The following is a 23,872-nucleotide window of genomic DNA, read 5'->3' as shown; positions in this document are numbered from 1 at the left end:
CATATGAGAGCTTTTTTGCCGTATTTCACGAAAAACCTCATCCTCCGTGAAGTGCATTCGATGTGAAACGCAACGTACAAAGCGGTGGCACTTGTGTTCAACCATTTTGGCATACCAGGACATCAGATATGCCTCATATTTCTATCGTAAATATTTTCTACCACATTGTCGGTAACACCAACACTTGATGGTGGTTTAAATAGATTTCCCATGTTCTGATTCGATTTCCGGGACGTTGTTCTTCATGACATTGTAATGAAAAATGAGTAGGCTATATTGACCATTTACGAATTTATTTCTATTCGCAGAGCTATAAACTTCAAACTGTGCTGGGAATTGAACGTGAGCAGAGCGTCACGGGTAACGGCAAGAAGAAAGCTCAAGCAATGTGCCACGATTCCTTCCGGGACGACTTAACACGACTCCTCAACGTCCACCGTCCGAGCCTCGTGTGGGTAGAGGCAGCCCTGGGAGAGCCGAACCCCATCGGTCTAGTTAATCGATACCGCAAAGAAAGCGACATCTAATTAATCTAAATCAGTACGGACCAAAGTTGACCCGTCGGCGAGCGTGCGAACGTGTCGCAAATCGATAGCGGTTTTTTACTGACAACAGCGCCATTGCACCGCCCCACGATGCACGTGATCGTACTGAAGTACGTGCAGGTCCTCTGCATAACTATATTCTTCTCGAATAACATCAACTGCGACAAGCTGCTGCTGCACAACGAGCAGGAAGATCAGGAGCTGTACCGGATCGGCGCGTGCACGGCGGTCTGCCTGGCCGGGTCGGAAGGCACCATCGGGAGTCCGGATCATCCTGGATTTAACAGCACTCCGGTAGAACCTAAGGTGAGAAGATTTATTACGAATTTTGTGATTTATCGATTGCTTATCGTTGGGTTTTATTATTCCATCGTCCCATGTGCGTCACTTACCACCGTGTCATAAGACCATTGAGCGCTGTTATACCCTTTGTTCGGAGGATAGGCGGCCAGCGTCCGCCTTAAGGCCGCTGGTTCAGCGCCTGGAGCCATCATTGCATATCAATCTCATCTGCCGTGATAGCACGAATCTGATCATCGAGGTACAACCGAGGCCGGATGTGCGTAGCGAACGGCACTCCAGCGAAGGCCTTGGCGATGCGGCCGCACCGAAGGGAAAACAAAACCAATTAGATGCATTCGCTACTGGCAACGTGGCGAGTGCAAGTGCCGGTAGGGTGCAATCGAAGGTCAGCGGGCCGGCTCGTAGGAAACGAGCCATTGGGACGGAAAGTTCTTCGGATTCACTCTCCGACCACCAGAAGCCCGAACCATCGGCAAGCAAACGTGCGAATCTGTTGCCCGAAGCAAACGATGAACGGTCGATTAAGCGTGGTACCAGCCTTACGGACGATGAAAGATGGTATCCGCATCCCAGGCCGCCGGGTCAAACGCAAGGTCGCAACAACCCTGCACGCCCGACCGGGCCCATCCGACAGCCGATCTATCTGGTGAAGGTACAGGAAAGCGAGAAGGAAATGGGCGACCGAATCGTCTACATGGTGAGTACACAACTCTTTCTTTCCTTTTAAAACAATCATGAAGGAATCAATCCATTAAGCAATTTGAGCAAACCAACATTTTTATATATCTTTACTCACTTTGACGGGACATTTTATAAGGAATCCAAACCTCGAACCTTGATGTTAGTTCTTTCGAACGTTCTATTTATACATATCAAGGTTATATTGTGTGATGTTACGACATTTCTTACAGCCGCCTGGTTTGTGTACAAACCATGGACATTATTTGCGCTTTCCATTATTCAGCACGCGTATCTGTCGATGCTCGAATAGTTAGATAATCCTGCGAAGAAGTTGGTCAAAATTCATGAAAATACTGTTATATTGATTCTCATAACGAACATTGGGTTGATTATGTAAAAAAATCACTTATTCTATGTATTTTTCCCTATGTTGCTGATAGAGGATACATTTAAAGGAAAATTACTACAATTATTTAGTCAGGAAGGGAAATCTGATCCCGTGTTTCATAGCAAACAAACATCTACCATAACTGCCAAAATTCAAATGCCAAATGACATTCATAGCAAAGCTATGGACCCACCTCTCTATAACCAAACGCGAACATTCGACGGGTAGCGCGAATTCCCAGCGATTAATAGTATTTATAATTGCAAAATTTTACCAAACCTATGCAGCATACTGTTATCTTATTGTAGCATATTTTCCGGGTTTTCTCAACACTGGTCCTTGCGTGAATGTTTTGTCAAAACTGTGCTACTGCGGTCGCGGTACTCTTCTTCTTCTTCACTTCGTCGAGGATTTACTCCAGTACGGCTATTGAATCCAGCTTCCTGGGCCTTCGCAAGCTAACCTGGAGACATAGACCTCTTTAGGTTAAGGACTGGCAACTAAAGGCCATATGTCCTGATTTTCTGTGGTTTTCGATTTTCTGTAGGCGTCGCCTTTTGACTGCCACCATGCGGCCAGGAGCACTGCTAGCCAACCACGCTTGTGCGCAGTCAAAATGCGGCTGGTCACCCGCCGTAACGAAAGGAATATTTCCTTCCGTTTGTCAGATCGCACGAAACTCGTGATCCGCTTGATTACTCAAACAGCACGAGATGTGCGTCGGCTAGGATTTCTCTGACTTGAGCTCCAGCTCGGCGACACCACGCGGCCGTGCCTAAGATAACCTTACTTTTCAGCTAACCCTTTCAGGAACCTCGTGCACTGCTAACCATCCGCTCTGATGCGACGCCGAACTGGAACTGGTCGCGGTACTCATCGAATATTCGCGCTTGAATGTAGAGACGGTGTTGTAGGCACCTCGGCAAACATCTGTGTTTTGACACTTCCCCTCCCGCTGCTCGTATGGTTTGTTTTGGATGAAGTTTTTTAAAGGCGCTCCTCAATCGTGTCAGCAACGCGCCACGACCAAGGCGGAATAGTTTCGCGAGCAATCTTCGCCGAAAAGCTTGTTCTTCCCACCACCGCCGGTTGGTGGTTGCCATTGACCAATTTACTCGTGTCCTTCGTGCGTTCCACGTTAACGTAACCCGTCGTCGTTAGTTGTGTGCACGAGCGATGGTATACCGTTTGCTGTAGTTTGCAAAAGGCAATATTGATCGAAAATGATCGAGTACACGGAGCGTTTCTTTCGCGGTCTGGACCTGTGGTCCCTGGCCGTAGACCAGGCATTCTTGAACGTGTCCCATGCGGAGGCGGCAACCAACGGGCCGGTTGGTGCTGGTACCGACTACTATCTTTACACCCTCTCGGAGGAGTGCGATAAGGTATGAGTGGAATATCTGCCCCCGTTTTGGCTTCACGACGTCTAATCGGCTGTGGTACTGGCCAATATGTGCTGCCTTTTTTTTGTGGATTTCCACAGTGCCCTTTCACCCAGCTGCAGCGCATTCCGGCCGATAAGCGCCACACGGTGATCAAAGTGGACGCGTCACGTCAGTTCGCACTGCGACTACTGGACCGGGACGTCGGCCGTTATTCGTACTCCAACGAGTAGGTGTCCGGGACGGGACAAGGGGGATAACGAGCGGCACACGAGCCGCTCGAACTCGTTTCATCAAGTGGTCTATTATTTGATTCTTTTTTCCCCTTTGTAAGCTCTTACTACTGCCAATTGAGCAGCGTGCAGCTGGGCGAATTTGGCGTGTATGACCTCCGACTGAACCCGCCCTGTGTCCTTGAGACTGCCAAGGAGCCGGTGAACATTTACCTCCGTAAGCCATCGTTTGACAAAACGCGCGCGTCACAAATTTCGTTCGTTCCTTTTGATTTGAGTGGTTTTCTGCTCTCTGTGATATAGCATTCATCACGATCATCCTGCTCGCCATTGTCGTTGGTGGACTGGCACGGTTGGCACGATATGGCCTTCGGCGGTCTCGATTGCCGGCGGCACCCGTCGAACCGCCGGTGGAAGGAACCGATAAACCCGAGTCGGAAACGGTCACCCAAGCGCCCAAGAAACGACTCCAAAGCCTGGATACGTTTCGGGGCATTGCGATCATGCTGATGATTTTCGTCAATAGCGGTGGCGGTGGCTACTGGTGGATCGAACACGCCACCTGGAACGGGTTACACGTGGCCGATCTCGTCTTCCCCTGGTTTCTGTTCATCATGGGCGTCTGCGTGCCGATTTCTCTACGCGGCCAGATCGCTCGCAATGTCCCACGGCGCACAATCGTCAGCAATGTTGCCGTGGTAAGTGATCGACAAATGGCTTGTCTTGTTTGACTCGCGAAATCACCCTCCCTCGTTTCTTTTTTTTGTAGCGTTCCCTTAAGCTGTTCATCATTGGCCTTTGCCTGAACTCGATGAACGGCCCGACCGTGGCCAACCTGCGCATCTTCGGCGTACTGCAGCGCTTCGGCATCGCCTACTTTGTCGTGTCGATTGTGCATCTGTTCTGCCACGAGGAAACGGTACAGTCGCAAAACCGTATCTTGCGCGCAAACGAGGACATTTTCCGGCTTAAAAAGCAGTGGCTTGTGATGGCTCTGCTGACGGCCGTTTATTTGGGCATCATTTTGTTTGTCGCCGAACCGGGCTGTCCCAGGTAAACGATCGACCGAACGGTGGCTGCTTTATGTCCGCGTTTTCGGTTTTTCAACCGACGTTTCTCCATTTTTCCCACCCTTAGCGGTTACTTCGGTCCGGGCGGGAAGCATCTCATGAACGCGTACCCAAACTGTACCGGTGGCATAACCGGGTACATCGATCGTGCCATGCTCGGGATACAGCACCTCTACCAACGTCCAACCGCACGCTTTGTCTACGACGCCATGCCGTTCGATCCGGAGGGCCCGTTCGGGTGTCTCCCGACCGTCCTGCAGGTTTTCCTCGGTCTCCAGTGCGGTTGCACAATTCTTGCGTACGCGTGTCACCGACAGCGCATGGTGCGCTTCGGTGTATGGTCGGTGGTGCTCGGTTTGCTGGCGGGTGTGCTCTGCGGGTTCTCCAAGAATGATGGCTGGATACCGGTGAACAAGAACCTCTGGTCACTCTCGTACGTCCTTGCGACGGCTTCACTGGCCTATCTGCTACTGTTACTGTGCTACTATGCGGTCGACGTCAAGCGGTGCTGGTCCGGGCGCCCGTTCGTGTACGCCGGTATGAACGCGATCGTCCTGTACGTGGGGCATACTGTGTTCCACAAGATGCTCCCGTTTCACTGGCGTATTGGGACGATGAACACACACTTTATGCTCACGCTCGAAGCGCTCTGGAACACGGTGCTGTGGAATCTGATTGCTCTCTACCTCTTCCAGCGGAGAATTTTCTATAACCTCTAACAACACCACGCCGTCTAGAGGGCTGTTGATATTTACTTTCATCACGTGGACCGCGTTTCCCACTCAATCACATTCCAAACATTTTACAAGGATAAGTGTACCAGTTTTATTTCTTAAAAAACACTGATGGCGAATAACACAGCCTAAAGGTCATAGGCAGAATTTCAAAATATAAATAATATTTCAGGGTTATACTCATTGTTATATTAGTGGCAGATCGGTATCTTTCACACAGTGAATTTAGGGAGTTTAAATGTTACTTCCAATTATTGGTATTGAAACGGCAAAAGTTAAAGAAATTGCCCCGGTGAAGTTAGAAAAAATTGAATATTGTTGTTTTGGGATTGCATATTACCTCCCCTTTTACATTCTGTCTTCCCTTCTCCTTACAAAAATTGTATATTTTTATTAAAACAAACATTTAACAACCTATCCATGAAGGATGGTATGAAATCAAAAGCCATCGGTGGGTCAAAACCTGGTACACTTTTTTTACAACACGTAAGCGAACGTCTGTACGCCATGTACTATGAAATAAAGACGAACTGTTTACACAGTTATTTTGTTATAAAAAATTTACATTTCTACATTTATTTGCTGGTGTTTCGTTTATAAATAGTCTCATCGTTAATGTTACTAAACTTTTGCACAGTAGTGACGCCGTTCTTCGTCGGTATATGTTACCCTCTTTCTTTTTCACCTTATTCTATACGGGATGTACTTTAGTAACCTACCTTCTACTTCTCAGCCAAAGCTAGGGTCAAGTCTTGCGAAAAAAAAAAATGCGGAAATACTGAGATTTCGTAATTGATCCATCATGATACACAAACCGCATCTTTGCTTCCCATGAACGCGTAAGGAGTGCATGTCACTCTAGCTTGCTTGCTAATTTTGTAGCTGCCTATAAATTATATATCCTATATGCTTCCCTCACTATCGTCGAAAGTGTTTGGAAGCTTTGTCCACTTCCATGTTTAGTATTCATGGATCATTATATTCAGAGTTACAAGAGGTTTATCTCAGAAAAGGGAACGGTATTCTAAGAAATATTGCAATCCCAACAAGCAAGCGACCAGTAGAGGCAGGTGACCGCTTTGTCGTAGGGTTCTTTATGTTCCTCTTCCTCATCCTCCTCCTCATCGTCCTCTTCCTGCTGCCCGTCCACTGCATCCAGTGGTGTGCCGGTCGCAGCCGCCGCCGCCGCGGCCTCCGTCCCCACCGTCGGTCGGCGCCGTTGCGATCGTCTCTTGCTTTTCCGCTTCCTTAAAATCACCGTTTCCGCACCATCCTGTTTCCGTTCCACCGTATCCTCCTCGAACGTGTGTGGTTCGTCGACGTGCGTCACATCGACCGCACTGTCGGCCCGGTCGATCGAGTCGATATCCTCAGCACTTTGGCGACCTTTCTGACTGCTGCTGCGGCGCCGGGCCTTCCGGCGAGCGTGCTGCTCACTAATCGACAGTGTGGCCGCACTGTGCACATTGTTCTCTTCCGCCGAGCGGTTGTCATTGTTTGACGACAGCAGCGACGAGGAAGAGTGCGCGTTCGAACAGTTTCGATCCTTTTCCTCCTCGTCGTCCTCGTCGATGAGCGTGAGCGTTTCAAACTGATTGCTCGTCCCGATGTCCTTTTCCTGCTGGAACGGAGGATGCATTCAGTGAGGAAATCAACTGGTTAAAAGATTCTTCTGTCCTACCTTGATATTCACAGCATCCCCGTTTAAATTGTTCAGCTCGATTGTACCGACAACGATCTGAGGCTGTGTCGCGGTTGACCCACCCGGCTGTTGTGAGGTGGACGGCGTCGGTTCCCCTTGTAACCGATCATGATCCTGCTGCTGCTGCTGCTGTTGATCACAAACTGCCACACCGTTCGCTTTGATGATGGTCCCATTGGACGTCATCGCGGCCAGAGTCATGGCGCCGCCGGCCGCGAGACTCGCCACGTCGAGGTTGTTCTCGTGCAGGTCTCTGAAAAAGAAGTTTCTACAACAATTGCTGGAACTGTAGCACCCACGAACACGGGCGAATGATAGGAAACGGGATGATGTGGCGAATTGTGGGTTTGCCCAAAAATAAACAACGTGAAACGGATAAACGACGGCACCGGGAAGCGATTAAACGATGCTTCGAGTTATATCACAAAGCTTCATAACACCAACACAGCTGAAGATGGTTTACTTTTTTCCTTCCTTTTTTCCTGTTGTTGTAAGTAACACTCTCCACGTAACAACAATCCACCACCATCGACCGATTGCCTCGTGTTCCAGACGAGGCTGGAGCGGGAACTAAAGCTTGAATACTTGCGACACAACAACAAAAGCGTGACCGTCAACTGGTTTACGCGAAATAACAAAAAAAAAACTATAACCCGATTCGCCCACCCCCCGTCTGCTTCCGGTCAGCCCCCGATCGCTGTTACCCAGTTGTGGTTTTTTGCTGCCCTTTGCGAAAAATGGCAGTTTGTCGCCGCGGTCCAGTCCGGAGCATGGTTTTTAATTCGCCTCGGTGCGGCAAGGGCGGGGGAGTTTGGTACACTTCAAGGTTTGTGTCCCAGTGCTGTGCGTTTCTTCCCCCATTGCCCCATTCACCACCAGCTCCACAATCGAGGAAGGGGGGGGGGATCTCGTTTATGTTGGTCAGAGCAGGCATCGATTGCCATGTGTTTGAATTCGAACATTGTCAATTCGAATCGAACAAAAATTTAAATCCATCGCGTAGTCCCACGTGTCACCATGTCCGTACCTGCTAAAGCTTAGTAGGCCATAATTGCCTTTGTTTTATTTTCAAGTGTGCCCTCCGCCATATCTTTTTCCAGGTTGATGATCCACCGCACCAGAAAAGCTTTTACGAGAAGTATTTAATGGTACAAAATAATAACTTGCGGATATGATCATAATGTTGACCATACAATGTTAAAGAATTTGCATGTTTCAATAAGTGTTGTGCTTTATTGTATAAGAAATTATGCAAAAACATTACCTTGCCGACATGTGAGACCATTTTCACATTTTTTTTTGTAAGGAAAAGAATATCTTTCCAGCTTCCCGTTCGTTCCTACAAACTGTTTTTAACACTCCTCAAATAGTTCTCCTGTTCTACACCGCCGGGCGGTTGTTCTCTCTTTTGCACTTTCGCTTCGGCATTTAATGGTTGCCAAAAAAGAAAAACGGGTTTGCAAATGCTACCACCGAGAAAAGCGAGCCATCCACCTAAGAGCAGCCTGAAATCTGTCGAAAGTATGTTTTAAAATATTTCCATCAATTTATTGCCTACCGCCACCAGCTTAAACAACTGCGCTCAATCTCACAAAGGGGGGGTTTCATTCAAAACAGTGCTAAAGAAGAAGGCACATGCGAAACCACTGAAGCGTTTTTCTTTTGCTTACTAAGATAAACAGAGAACAAACAGGTCTTTTTTCACATCTTCCGCGAGGGCTTTCAACTGCCACATCGTGACAACAACAAGTAGGACGTGTGGTGTGTCTAGGTTGTAGTTTTGACGGATGAGAGAAGTGGAAGTGGCACCGGGAAGGGGTGCGGGCCCGTACCATCGTCTCTTCTCCTTCAGAAAGCCAAGTGTCACATTACCCGACCGGTATAACATTGGATTACGGAACATTTGCAAACAGTTTCGCTTAGGCCGCATTCGGTTTCATCGACTTCTCCACGTCGGCTTGCGTTCGCAACCACCGTTACATCGACCATTGGAGGAATGTTATCTCGAGTGGTACAAAGAAGACAAAGGTACATCACTTAAACACACACATTTGTTTCGTGTGATGTATTAAGATTCGTTAATAATTCGTTCACCTAATTAAACCCTAAGACCTCCCAACCAAATTTACCTCAAAACTACCCGCACGCGCCGGATCGGCTCCACTGGGCGTGCTCTGAGCACGACTCTCGGTCTGATCATCCTCTGACGATGGCTTCCGCTGCCACACTGGCCACAAATTGAAACGTCCTTTTGTCCACCTTGCCTCAGGTGGCGGAACACCTTTGATCCCGTTTAATTCCGAACCACAAGCACCTAGTCTAGCACGAAAAGCGGTGCACCCCGGAGTAGAGCACGCGCTCTATATGCACCATCGACCAGCGCCGGCCGCCCGTACGATACTAGATGTGATATATTATTTGCGCGTGTGTCGCGACTACCAGAGCCGGCCTGTGGCACACATATACCGCGCAGCCGAACAGCTGCAGTGGTGATAAAAATGATGATGGGGATGTTGCTGTTGATGATGCGAGGGTGCACGACAACACCACAGCGGTACGTTTTGTTTCAGGTACCTATTTGTGTGCCTTCGTGTCGGCTCTAGTCGATAGTAGGACCAATTTAGTGCTATGTGTGACGCCAGCCTGTCACCTCCGGTTCGTCGATGGAGCTGGTGGGGACGATCCGAAAACAAACAACAACAACAACAACCCCAAAAATACACGATAACATCCATTCCGCTTCTAAGGGCATGTTACCGTACACCGGGAACATTGCCAATCAGAACGGTGACAAATATGCAATCCGGAGTATAACGTTTCCGATTTCGCGCATGGAACAATAGTCCCGGGCCTAGACATGTCGAGTCACGCCATCGTTCGCGCATTGCCCACCCTGGAGGCAGAAAATGTCACGCGACGCGTAAAAATGTTGTAAACCCCGCTGGTTTGGCGTTGGTTTGGCGCTGGTTGTGACACGCAACCAGCGGGTCTGAGTTGCCCTCGTGAGTGATTTTTGCGCATGTGTTAGTGCGTTCTGTGCATGTGTGGGTCAGTAATGGCTGCCCCTTGAGTACCCCATATAGTGATGGTCATCATGCAAAAGTGAACCCACAATAGTTCCGCATAATAAATGAAAACAATAATAAATATTTATTAAAATATGTAAATATTATAATCGGTCTACATACATTATAATAAATGTAGAACCAAAACCACTAACACTAACCACAATAAACAAAACCCCACTGCTATCAATTTACGTTTTCGTAAATCACAAAACTTTATGATCGACCTGTCTGGGCTTTGGAGTCACATCGGACGAGCAGCTTCCAAATCAAACTTCCTACGAACGGTATGCTGCTGTCGCTGAAAAAAAGATTAAAAGCGGTCAATGAATGCTCATACAAAGCATTAATCAATAAATACTTATCGTAATATGCTTCCCATCGATGTTTTTTAACTACTTCAAGAAGCAGCAGTTCTATGCGAACCTGGGTACAGCTTCGGAGTCACATCCGTCAAGCAGCTTCCACCAAAACAAACTCCCCACGAACGATGTACTATATCTGAAAAAGATTAAAAGCGGTCAATAAATGCTCATACAAAGCATTCATCAATAAATACTTATCGTAATATGCTTCCCATCGATGTTTTTAACTAATACAAGCAGCAGCAGTTCAATGCGAACCTGGGTACAGCTTCGGAGTCACATCCGTCAAGCAGCTTCCACCAAAACAAACTCCCCACGAACGATGTACTATAGCTGAAAAAGATTAAAAGCGGTCGATAAATGCTCATACAAAGCATTCATCAATAAATACTTATCTTAATATGATTCCCATCGATGGGACCGATAAAAATATCGGATCCAAGCAGCAGCAGTAGCCTGCGAAAGGGAAGCACAGCGATGTCAACACTGGATTGTACCTCTATTTCCCACCAATCTTCTTACCTTGAAAACGCTGAAACATTAGAAAATGCAACTAACACAACATAAAATCTATAATCACAGTAAAATTTATAGACATATATATAACACAGTAAATAATCACAGTAAAAAAACCACCCGCTTTATTTTCACAACACTCCATGCACTTCACGCTTTCCCGGCAGCCATCACTAAAATGAAGTCTGACAGCTGAAGCTGTCAACACTGAACTGCAGTATGCCATTGCAATCCGCACCGATCCGGTGAAAGTAAATACGGTGAAAATCGTACACATGGTTATATTTAAAGTAGTTTAATATAATTAAAGTTTTATTAGGCGTGATAATATTCAATCATCTATCAACTACTACTAGGTAAGCAGTATAAATAATGAAAGTGAAGCTAAAATTGAATAAGTAAATAGTTGTGTTTTTGTAGATATGGATTGTAACAATAATGAGGCGGCCTCCAGTAACCGAAAGCCTGGGGATGAACGAAAAAGGTATGTTATAAACTACAACAGAAAATACATTGTTCATTATTGTTTTGCTTTCTTTTTTAGCACGACGATTCCGTGTCCGGGCCACTGCACTGCGTTGCATAATGTGGCGTTGTCTAATTCCAAAGGGATTTACACAACTCAGCGGATGGTGCGCATGATTTATGCGAAGGTTGACGATTTGGTGGTTGCGCAGGCTTCATCAGGACCTTCAACCTCCAGATCGTTAGCCTTCAACTTCGAACGCATTTCGTGCGGGGAAATGTTGGAAGCCTGCAACGCCAAACTGTTCGAGGAAGAGTATTTCTCGGCAGTCTTGGCTTGGTTGGCTTCCAAGATTGACCCGCGCGAGGTACGTTCGGAGTACCGTATGAATCATGCGTACCATCTGTTGATTGACCCACAGTTTGCAACGCAGTGTTCGTGGTCCGGATACACTGCAAAAGGTGCACAAGGAAAGGTGCCCTTTTGCATCTACGGGAACGTTAGAAAACTACTACAAACAGTCGGAGGCGAGGGCACGCACGAGGTCGCAGTGAAAACACTGATCACAAAAAAATTAAAAAACGCAAAAAGCTACGTAGAACACAATAAGGGCACAAAAACGCCCTATGTAAAAAGTTTTGTAAAGCGTGTAAGTAGAGATAATAGTAAGAACATTAAGATAAGTAGAGAAGATAGTGGGTGTTAGTTAGGGTCAAGTTTTTAATAAGGATACTAAGGTTTAAGTTTTGTTATGAATTATAAAAATGAAATACTACTTAGAATTATAGTTTATATTAGAATATCACAGTTAGAATATTATATCGAAGATATAGTTAGATAGAATAAAAAAAATTCGAATTTGACTTATACTTTTTTAATTCATTTAAAGGATTTGAAATTAAAATGGTTTTTTTTAGTTTTTATTGGTAAGTAAATGTTGATGATGCCCTCCACATACCCATGCATAGTCCTGAGCCGAACGATTGAAATCAAAATGTATACGAGCGGGAGTTAGAAATACATCTAAAACCACGCTAACGCGCGCGATGCTCAGGGCTATTCACTTCCGTTACTAAATTAATTTAACATCATCATCAAAACAAATCATCATCAACATTTATTTATTAAACTTAATGCCTCCACCACATACATGCCTTAATTTCAAAACACTCCTCTCAAATCTAAGAGTTAGTTTATTTACAGGTTATTATTAGTAAGTAAATGCTGATGATGCCCTCCACATACCCATGCATAGCTCTGAGCTGAACGATTGAATTCAAAATTCATACGAGCGGGTGTTAGAAAATACATCTAATACCACGCTAACGCGCGCGATGCTCAGGACTATTCACTGCCGTTTTTTTTTTAATTAAATTCAACATCATCATCAACATTTACGTATTATACTTAATACCTTCACCATATATGTACATGCTATTAGTTTAAAACATTCCACCAAAGTATCCCAAATCCAAGAGTTAGTTTGTTTACAGATTTAATTCAAATTTTATTAATTGCAACCTTAATTCCGCCACCACAAGATATATATTTTAAAGAAAAAAATGTTAGTATTGTTAGTGGATGTTTGCCCTATTAAAAAAATCCTATACACTCCTAGATCCCTCCTATCATGAAGACGCAGCGGCCGCCAGAGACTTGAAATCAGCACGGTCATCATTATACCCATAAACTATTTTAGTTTTAAATTCAATAGCAATAGCACACTACTATATACATTTACTAATTTATTTTTATAATAAATACTACTATATACATTTATCCTAATATGTACATCTATCTACAATGGATGGGATTTCAGCCAGTTTTGCATGGTCACCCGCAGGGCCCTTATCCACAGTGACTTGATCATAATGAATTTCTAATTCCAAACGGTCAAACAAATCACTGTGGGGGCATCAAAGCGGCAAAAGCAGTCGTCCCACGTCTCGGGTAGCGAATAACCAGTACGAAGGTGGTAGTTTCAATTAAAAATTCATGAAAAGGGTTAGTAAAATTTGTTAGTCAGGCATAAAAGTATGTAGTAAAGGAATGAAAGCAAAGAATTCAGAAGGTGATAGAGTAGGGTTGACAGGATAGCGGGAAAGAGAGCGAGCAGGTAAGGGAATATAAACTAATTTACAAAGTACAGATGAAAGGGGTACTACCACCCGCCGAGACGGAGTGTTTTTATGAACTTGAAAAAGTTTCATACAGGAGGACGATAACTGGATAGGTCCAGCCTCGTCCTCCGTATTGATTTCATACATCTCCGTCTGAGCAGTGTACTGGTTTCCAAGCAAAAAGACGCGCGTATTATTTTTTTTCGCTTCCAAAAACTTAACTATGCCATTGGATCTGGTCAAAAACCATTGATCTTTCTCATTTGGCAAAAGGACGAAATCGGCTGTTACGTGCACCCCAGCACCCTTCGCCTTCAAGATAGGAAACTTTGGTTTCTGGCAAGCGGCAGTATGAATTGATGCATATAGATGCGTTCGTACTGCCACTTGCTCCAAACATCTCGCTCCCGATTTCACACAGCGTTTGAGGTGTTGTAAATGGTTCTCAAAGCAATACGCTGAAAAATTATCAAGCGGTCCATGTACCACAACGTCTCCATGCACGTGATGGAGATTGTGGACATTGCTTGTCAAATGGGATCGACTATAGTGGGTCTTAAACTCCTTAACAAATTTTGTAAGGAGTCTTCCCGCTAATGGCCAATAGCGTTTATGTGCCGATGATGAAAATATCGTCACAGCGCTAAAGTAGAGCAAGTAGTGATTATATGCATCCAAATACATAAAATCTCTGTAGACCACAACACTGATATAATGAAGAAAGGACCTATACTCGGTTCCTTTCCAAAGCGGGACATGATCGAGGGACCGAAATGGTCGGTTCACCTCAGAAGGAAGCAGTGTATTCGAAATGTACGAAGACACGCCGTCCTTCTGTTGGGAGGACCACCGACCAAAACGCTCAAAGGTGTTGTTAAGCAACCCTTTGAGAATTTTGCGGCTAACTCCCAGATCAATCAGATGGAGACGGTCGCTAACTGGAAAATTGACTATCATATCTACATTTTGCAAATCTTCAAGAGGTGTCCGTATTCCCTTATGGTGGTCCTTATCTTCTCTAGCCCGAAAGCCAGCGTCCGTACGCAATTCGGCATGCACGGAGTCAAAGATAACTTTATTTTCCGGTTTGATGTGTACTCCTAGGATGGTACACTTTGTGCAACCATGCTTGGCGGAAAATCCCATCACTGATTTTATGTATGACCGTGCTGGAGAATCGGCGATAAATGCACTTATGGACAAATGTACTTCTTTATCGCCGAATTTCAAGCCTCTTTCCATAAGAATGTTCATTTCCTGAACAAACGGCCGCAAATACTGTTCGACACTCTCCGGTTTTGTTTGCCCGCAGAAAATAGCTACGGGCATAACCGGAGCGTCTGGCAATTCTTCCACTTTTATAAGAACTGGCCAAAATTGAGTAGCCGAGCTCTTAAAAAGTGGAAGCCCGTCGACTGACACTTGGATGGTAAAATGTGATACTTGCGGGATGATATCTCTAAAATAGTTTCTTAGAACCGTCTCCACCCCTTGATACCACAAGTTTCCACCAACAATCGGTGCTAACTGCTTTCCGACGTTGGTGGGAGTTTGGAGGAATGTTCGTGAGTCGCGTGGAAATTTCAATTTAAGAAATTTCCAGCACATCACCAGGAGCAGGCTAGCTAGTTCACGGGACAAGCAAGAAATAGTTAAAAAATGTCTTAACGCTTCCTCGAAACTAGCAAAGTTATTGAGGAAGTGATATTTTTTGTCCCAGTAAACATCGCTTGCATCTTCATGATTGCTATCTACTCTAGCTTGGTTGTTATTTTCCCTATCACTATTCCCTTCGCTAGCTCCTACATTATCTTCCTGAACTATTCTTTACCACCACCGTTTAAACTACCACCATTACCACCATTACCAGTACTTACACTTTGTACATTATTTACAGCATCCGTTACCATCTGGTGCGAGTTCGAATCATCCTCATCATCTAAAATAAAAATAAATAAAGGAAATTAGAAATCGTTTTTGTTGAATGATAGTAAAAAAGTTCAATTTTGGCCATAGGTATGGAAAAAAATGGAACGATTTCTACAGCATGCACAGTTAACCTGAGGAAACCTGCTCGATAGAAACCTTCGAAACGGTTTTAAACTGGAAACGGGATTTGTCATTAGCAACGCCAAAGAGTTTGATGACCTAATGAGTCTCGAAACATTATATGTTAGCTTAGTTCGCTCTACTCTTGAATTCAATTGTGTAATTTGGTTCCCGCACTTTGACTATTCGCACGATGGAATTGAAATCATCCGGAAAAGGATCACGAGGATGGCAATACGATGGCGACCTTGGCGAAATTCATACCGTTCGTATAACTCGCGTTGCCTGCTTCTTGGACTGCAAATACTCAAAAAACGACTGATAGCACAGGCAATGTTTGTGGGTAATCTGATTCTGGGTGAGATTGATGCCTCAAACCTACTAGAAGTATTTAACTTTAACGCACCTTGTAGACGGCTTCGTAATACGGATTTTCTATGATTTACCTCTAACAGTACGCGTTATGGTCAGTTTGCTCAAATGACCGTTATGAGTAATACTTGTAATAGAGATTACTTCGCTTTCAATTTCTTTGATAACGCTAATACTTTTGAGCGTCGCCTAACAATGGACCCGAATTTTTATAAGTTTGATCACGTGCGTCTACACTAGTTTTAGTTTTAGTTGTAGTTTTAGATAATCATTGGGACTTTGTTCGGTCCGTTGAGTGTTACATTATAATAAACAAAAACCGAGGTTTCGATAATCCTCTCACAGTTCGATGCAAGTTCAATCTTCTAACTGTACTGAAGCTCTAATTTACTTAATCTACCACAACTTTACTGGATTAATCTAGTAGATTAAAAATTTTAAATTTCAAAGTTAAGCAAGTTAAATTTAAAATTTTAAAGCAAATGTTTACATCATCATGGGCCCCTGTAACCGCGCTTATTTACCTAGTTTCTTTTAAAATTTTTCACTTGTGTTTTCCTATGCTAGGTCACTTCACTGGCACTATGAAAAATTTACTTACCAAGTGGCCATCGGAACGTTGATACTCCCGGAGGTAGGCGAAGCTGCTCTGTAAATTTTCCGGATTCCCATTCGACGTCTATTTCCTCGTTAACCTCCTTCAGTAATTCGTCGGCTCGCTTCTCCACAGCACGTTTGCGGCTTCTGTCCATTATTACTTCCGTAAAATCTACAAAAAACAAGGCTCAGAAAAAACAGATTAGTATTCGATCGAAAACAAACTTGTTTTGAAAGCAAAGCCGTACTCACGTGCTTCCCGCCAAAACAGTCAGTCAACACAGGCACTTACACATTTGAGATGAAGAGACTCGTGTATATACACGAGTAGACACACCGCGGCCGGTGCAAATAAATTCTAAGTCCGAAAGTCTAGGGCAGAGACGGTCGGAGACGGTCGGAGACGGGTGAGACGTATACGTGACACAAAATTATGAGTTACTTGAGTACCCCTCTGCCACCTGGGCAGTGTATTCCCAACGGTTTATGTCATGTATGCTGGAGTGGGACCACTTGGAGAAGCCCACCCAAGGCTGTTGAGCAAGAGCAATAAAAGTGTTGATTTCCTTCCGGTTGATTCTTAGGGAAGAACTTTAACATGTCGTATCGCGTGTTCTGTTGGTACGAATCACCGTATTTTGGACATGGATAACTTGGTAAAGCCTACGATGTCGTTTCATTTAACGAATAACCTTGAAACGATCGGGCAACCTTTTTTCCAACATATTCCATAGTTGGCATTCGTTAGCAAATGGCATCAGGTAGCGCTATGTGTTACAACTGGCGCCAAGGACTGATATTGCAGATTTGGTAGAGCGCACTGGATCTTGCACTTGTCTCAAGAACGGCCTGCCATTTACAGCGTTCAGATAAAACCGGCTTTTGTTGTGACCGACATTGCAGCTATGGCACTATCGATTCAATATGTTCACATGTATCAGGCATCACCAATTTTTGCAGGATTTGTCACATGTGAATTCGCCAACAAAATGTTGTATGGAATTTATGTGTTTTACAACACTAAAATTAGATAAAATTATGATAAAGAATTTTTTAGTAATTAACTTCAGACTGAACTCGGTTAACATTTGCTTTGCATCGTCATTTTATAGTCAAGTACATTTTTTTTGTTAAGAATCGAATGAAAATTGATACTCCAAAGAAACCCAAAACCTCACCGATTCCACCCGATTGTTTTCGTTTAATCTGCTACTCGACAACCATATGTCGCTCTCCATGTATTCTCCATTCTTCTTAGTTTAGAAGGAAAAGATTTCTTCCACATCAATTGCTTTTTCCACGAAAAGTCAAGAATTCATTTGAATTGCTGTAGAAACTCTGTAGATTTATGCTTATCAGTACGGAAGAATTCTCGTACTCATGTGTTTCTGTGAAACGAATAAACTTTGTAGATGCTTTGTAAGATGCATTCCGGTTAAATGAAAGATTCTTCTCCATTTATTCGAGAGTAACGACTACTGATGGAGACTGACGAATGATGATGCCAATACTCTTTCCTCCAAAAAACCCCATCGATTGTTTTCAGCATTGGAGCACTGGTTATGCAAATACCCGCAAACCGTGATGTGCAAAAACGACGAAGTAAATCAAAAAGGAGGAACGAAAAAATCCCACACACACAAACATCACGGTGTATGTAGCTGGCATTGCAAATTGTTGCCAAAACAAAACCGGAAAGTTTATGCTGCTGAGCAGTTTCCTGCGTCGTTGGAATTTCCCTTGCCGTTCGTCTCCATGCCGTGCGTGTCCTACCGCCTGGAATCGATTATGTGGTGCGCTTACAAGGAGGGAGAATGGAATGGATGCTGCCTTGGAGGGGGGTTTGGGGGTTTTTTTTTACTTACGCGTTTATGATTTTACTCTGATTCAGCGGTCCACCGAGGGTCCAGGGCTCGTTTTTGCGCGGCTGCATCCCGTACGTCTGCGGGAGGCCATTCTTCGTCAGGTTGTACGTGCCCTTGCGGTGCTGATTCTTGCGGCCCGGGATCCACATGATGCGCAGATTGCTGGTCTTCTTCGGTTTGCTTTTGGTAGCGCCGGCCGACGACATGGCTCTGCTGACGGGTAAAATCTGTCAGTTGGTAGCCGTGCATGCGTTTAAGTCCTTCCGTATTTTGGCGAGTTATTTTCTCGTGCGGGACGAACGCGAAAACACACACTTTTTGCACACACGTGCTAACAATCCTTCGTTGAGAAACTTGATTTATGAGATGTGGCACAGCCGATTGTTACGGTCCGATGGGATCGATTGTTGATTGCTAATGAATCTCTACACGCACACATGGAATCGTGACCGCCAGTGGCTGGTTGTACTTCGATGAATTCGCCAGCATTCTACAGATACCACCTTCACTAGCAGTCGACCGTCACAGCTTCCAGCATCCACATTCTGCGGTGGGTTAATTACTGCTCCGGTATGTGACCACACGTACCGTTCGTAAAACGTTCTACCAACGGAAGGCTAAGGCTGATGTATAGGGCCTACATTTGTTTCCCACCTGGATGAGGCTCCGAAACAGTTCATAAAACCACACCTAAATCAAAGCCACCATGGATGATTTCCAATGACACACTTTCTTTTCACGCCGCCGAGATATGAGTCTCGTTGTTGCGCTGGAAACGTGAAACACAGTTGACTTCTTGTAGTCTTCGCCGAACCGCGCAGTTTTCGGTACAGCATTACTCCACACTAGTTTGGATACTGACTCATGAACCAGTTTTGTATCATCAGCTCCAAAATATAAACTTCGCGTCGTTCAGGTCTTTCGTTCAGAAGATCTCGCCAAACTGAGTCCACTTCGCACTTGCTTTTGCGGCAGACGCGTACAATTTACACCGAATTACTGCTTACCACTGGACCATCGAACCAAAGTATATACAACACTGGGAAAGGTAGTGGCACGGAGCACACTTTGACATTAGATTCGTAAAAACAATTTTGCCAGTACGGAAATTGTCAGACTCCAGTGAAGAAAGTAAACTTTATGCAAGAATTAGATAACAAAAATCTGTATAGAACTACTAACAAAAAAAATATGCACTACGCGATAATCCAAAGAAAATTTCTGCTTTCCTAGTAGTTTATCTTCGAACTGTCAATCCATACGTATGTCACTTTTTGAAAAGTGCACTTAAATATCCTACCTACAAAGATATGCACACGCCTTGGTGTTGATGGAAAACGATTGCTCGGCGGAACTGCAAGCAAAATACGAAATAATTAAACGATCTCTGCAATTTAGATAAACAATAAACACTAAACCAGTTGTTCCCGATCCGGTTTTGCTGTTTCATCATTTCATTTTGCATGGTTTTTAATAATACTGGATCCAACTATAAGGAAAATCTGAACTCTCAATACTAATCCATCCTGTGCAACTCGCCACGTGTTGCATACCGAACATCCGGCCGTTGATTGAAATCCCTAAATTTCTCTTACCACACCACTTTTCCTAAAAAATCGTGAAGTATTCTAGAAAATGATGCAAGCTGTTTTCTTACTCGCAGAGCAACTCATCGTTGGTTAAAATTGAACATCTCGTTCCGAACAAGCGGTACAACGTGACTGCCACCGTGCTGACTTCCGAGTACGAGTACTACTACGTCGAAAAGGCCCAGTTTAAAACGCTGCCGGTGGGATACATCCCCGGGGCCATCACAGAGGTGAAGGTGGAACGGTACGAGACCAACGTGAAGGACAGTCGACTAGTGGATGCTGTGATTTCCTGGAATCCGGCGAAAGGTAGGAGGAACTCATTTAAACGTGATTTTTCTTCTATGTTCTACTATTGTGAAACGCTTCTGCTCTTACGCCAGATAAAACGTGCCACTATGAAATCCTGTGCCATGCGGACCATTCACCTGATTTTCAGCTGAAACCCATCGATGTACATCAGGTGAGCTTCGGTTTTGTCTCTAGTTGATTCTTATGCTGTGATACGATGTTCCATTCGGTCGAATTTTGTTTGTTCTTACAGCCTGAAGTCCTTTACACATACACGGTTAACGCACTGGAACTAAGCGCTAACTATCGGATTGCAATACGTTCGAAGAATACCGTAAACCCCGAGCTGGAAAGTCAACTTCAGTGGCATGAATTTAAAACGCCCATCTGTACCATTCCAGTCAACGGAAGTCAAGTTTGTGGTAAGTGCTAACATTCCGTGTTCGGTCTGGTGGTAAAAAAAGGAATGACTCAATATATCTCTCCGATCGATTGATTTCCTAGCACCGGAAGCGATCACAAATGTACGTGTTAGGCAAGAACCACTATATGATCACCACTATCAGCTCAATATCAGCTGGGACCGACCCCAGATTCCGCCCGACTCCTACGTGGTCAAGATATTCGACCTGCACGACTCTGGCACGGAAGATCCGGCCAACTCGCTAACGCGGAACCTCACTGGGGTAGGGAGTTGTCTTCTTTCCTGGAATAATTCTCCTTCAGTTTAACCATTGCAACGTTCCCAATTCCAGGATGCGGTAGGGCTGTTTATCGAATCGTTCGAAATGTTTGGCCCACACTTTGAGGTATTTATATCGGCGTACTCGAGCGTTGGCGTAACGTCGGAAAGTACCATCAAAACGCTTCAGATCGGTCGAGTGAGCACGGGTGAGTTAGGGATTGAAACTTACATTGTATGTATTTTGTTACCCCTTCATACCTTACGGGCATTCTCTTCCATATCGTACAGACTCATGGCTACGCACAAAGCTCGTCTTCATCATACTTACGCCGGTGCTAATGATCGGCCTGCTAAAGATATCCATTTCGCTAATTTGCCGTCGAAGGGCGAAACTGAAACGGTACGAGGAACGATGCGAGTATTTTAAGGTACGTTCGAAAAAGAGAACAATAATGCAATCTAATAATTTGCATATAGTAGCAGATATGATGGAAATCGAATGTTCTATTTCCGTGCTCCGAATTTTGCAAACCCAATTATCCGGATATAGAAAATCAATGGTTGAATATTCATCATTCCTCGCCTCCTCTGTTTTGATTTCCAATTTGAATTCCAGGAGCTGGAACAAAAAGCCCCGGTCGATCCTAGCACGGAGTTTGAGCCCAATTCGAAGCATATGCACGATCTACTTGGTTCGAGTCCATTTCCACCCGATCTAATTACTCCCATCAATGACGAGCTAGAAATCGAGGTCGATCATATTATCCTGCACGACATGCTGGGCGAGGGAGCGTTCGGATTGGTACGAAAGGGTTTCCTTCACCAGAAAGTTCCTGGCGAGCAGCCCAAACCGGTGGCGGTGAAGATGTTGAAGGGTAAATATGGAATGTCCACGTAAAGTGTACTTTTTCTCACATTGAGAGGTGTCTCCCGATCCGCAAACGTTTTTCTCTTTTTTGCAGAATGTCCGCGTGTGGAGGACATAATCGAGTTCCGGCGCGAAATGGAGGTAATGAAGTCGGTCGGTACACACGCGCATATCGTCGGCATCGTTGGCCACTGCACGAAGAACGTCCGCAAGATGATGCTCCTCACGGAGTACTGCGGTCGTGGTAATCTGCTCAACTATCTGCGTCTCCAGTGGCAAAGAATGCTGAGGCTGCATCGAGAGTTGGCGGTATCCACGCAGATGCTCTCGCAAGTTACCGATTCTGCTCCATGTGCTCCACCACCGGAGCTGGTGGAATGTCTAACGCCAGCACTGGACAACAACAAGCTGCCGGAGAACGTGTTCAACTTCGACACATCGTTCGTGAATGATAAGAAATCGCTGACGTACAAAAACATCACCGACGGCACCAGCAGGCGACCGCAGATAATCGAAAATAAGCTCTACCCACTGTTCAACGAGGACGAGTGTCCGGCGGGTAACCAAACATCCGACCATCAGCGCGTGGTGACGTTCTGCACAAACGCCTGCCGAAATGTGGTGGAAATTGTCGACCGTGAACGACACTGCGTGCCGGAAACGGAAGCGCTCGATGGCAAGGGAAGTGTAAAAATTAATCCTTGTAGTTGCCAACGTGACACGGTGGTAGAAAATACCGTCGATAATCGGTGTTACCATAGTTGCCCGGAGTCGGCGGAGTTGCAGATACCAAACACACCGAAACCCGTCGTGGAAGACGATCCGATGCCGGGCAGTGCGCAGTTGCTGGAATTTTCCCGCCAAATTGCGCTCGGAATGGTAATAAAGATTATTGGTTGGTCATCCAATTTAATTTACTTAAAATACGTTTTCGTCCCACACCTGCTCTTACAGGAATATCTTGCACGAAACAAAGTGGTGCATCGTGATCTGGCCGCTAGGAACGTGCTGGTGTGCAGTGATAATACGATGAAAATAGCCGATTTTGGGTAACATTATAACCGCAATGAAATCCTGGAGATGTGATGTATTAACTTGTAATACTTTTGATGCAACCCCCTTCAGCCTTAGTCGGGACATTTACCAGGAAAATCTATACCGCAAAACGAGCAACGGGAAGCTGCCGATCAAATGGCTCGCACTGGAATCGTTGACGCACCAGGTGTACACATCGCAGAGTGACGTCTGGTCGTACGGGATTCTGCTGTACGAGATCTGCACCCTCGGCGGAAGCCCGTACCCGGCCATTTCCACCGGCAAGCTGCTACGCTACCTCGAGAATGGTAATCGTATGGATCGCCCGAAAAGTTGCAGCGAGGAGCTGTAAGTCACGTTGCACACGCTATCTCCGGGACATCCATCTCAATATCTTCCATTGTTACTCCAGATATGCCTTGATGTACTCCTGTTGGATGCTGCATCCGAGGGAACGGCCTACGTTTACCAAAATCGTGCACACGCTCGAGGAGCTACAGAAAAAAGAACCCACCCGGAACCCGCCTACGATTGATCTAAACGCGATCGTCGATGTCCATTGGTATGTTTTGGAATTTGGCATGGGGGTGAATGCAGTACTCTAATGTTTTTTTTATTTTTATTCTTTATTTCTTCAGCACAATAAATACGACCGAAGAAAATTCATACTTAAAGCCGGTTGAGTATTAGAAGCGGACTGGCCACATGGAAGCAAACCAAAACATCGACAGATTGTATATTCAAGTTTTATGGAATGGGAGTGGAAATAAATACTCCAAAAACAGCAGAACATTCCAATGTGAACACGTGAAAAACCAACAACGACTTACTATACAGTGATGGGATACGGTAGGATAGGATTGTTGTGCGATTGCAAAGGACTTGTTTTTTTTTAAATAAAATACAAATATATTTTTAAACAAACCAAAGCCAAACTGTATCCTTCCATTC

At 45.0% G+C, this 23,872-nt stretch overlaps 3 protein-coding genes across 4 annotated transcripts; 2 read left to right on the top strand and 1 right to left on the bottom strand.

The window, feature by feature from the left end:
• Positions 1–488: 488 nt before the first annotated feature.
• LOC131281755 (tyrosine-protein kinase receptor torso) lies at positions 489–23,831 on the top strand. The gene is made up of 14 exons (XM_058311104.1): positions 489–851; positions 952–1,545; positions 20,117–20,351; positions 20,426–20,505; positions 20,587–20,755; positions 20,838–21,019; positions 21,089–21,224; positions 21,307–21,446; positions 21,635–21,893; positions 21,981–22,765; positions 22,841–22,935; positions 23,012–23,269; positions 23,334–23,483; positions 23,560–23,831. Exons 1-14 carry the CDS (start codon positions 636–638, stop codon positions 23,609–23,611), a joined length of 3,351 nt encoding a protein of 1,116 aa, XP_058167087.1. The 5' UTR covers positions 489–635; the 3' UTR covers positions 23,612–23,831.
• Positions 3,141–5,321, top strand: LOC131281756 (heparan-alpha-glucosaminide N-acetyltransferase). Its single transcript, XM_058311105.1, has 6 exons — positions 3,141–3,302; positions 3,401–3,528; positions 3,634–3,749; positions 3,836–4,230; positions 4,302–4,585; positions 4,670–5,321. Exons 1-6 carry the CDS (start codon positions 3,141–3,143, stop codon positions 5,319–5,321), a joined length of 1,737 nt encoding a protein of 578 aa, XP_058167088.1.
• Positions 6,334–18,724, bottom strand: LOC131281757 (uncharacterized). Of its 2 annotated transcripts, none has more exons than XM_058311106.1 (3): positions 18,454–18,724; positions 7,018–7,306; positions 6,334–6,954 (listed from the first exon to the last, which is right to left on the bottom strand). In XM_058311106.1, exons 1-3 carry the CDS (start codon positions 18,657–18,659, stop codon positions 6,361–6,363), a joined length of 1,089 nt encoding a protein of 362 aa, XP_058167089.1. In that variant the 5' UTR covers positions 18,660–18,724; the 3' UTR covers positions 6,334–6,360. The 2 variants fall into 2 exon arrangements, with proteins under 2 accessions (XP_058167089.1, XP_058167090.1); XM_058311107.1 differs by having other exon boundaries at positions 7,018–7,291.
• Positions 23,832–23,872: the final 41 nt, after the last annotated feature.

The sequence above is a fragment of the Anopheles ziemanni genome, chromosome 2 (assembly GCF_943734765.1).
Source record: "Anopheles ziemanni chromosome 2, idAnoZiCoDA_A2_x.2, whole genome shotgun sequence".
Classification (NCBI taxonomy): Eukaryota; Metazoa; Arthropoda; class Insecta; order Diptera; family Culicidae; genus Anopheles; species Anopheles ziemanni.
The sequence above is the reverse complement of the archived record's forward strand: the minus strand, read 5'-3'. Positions and strand labels throughout refer to the sequence as shown.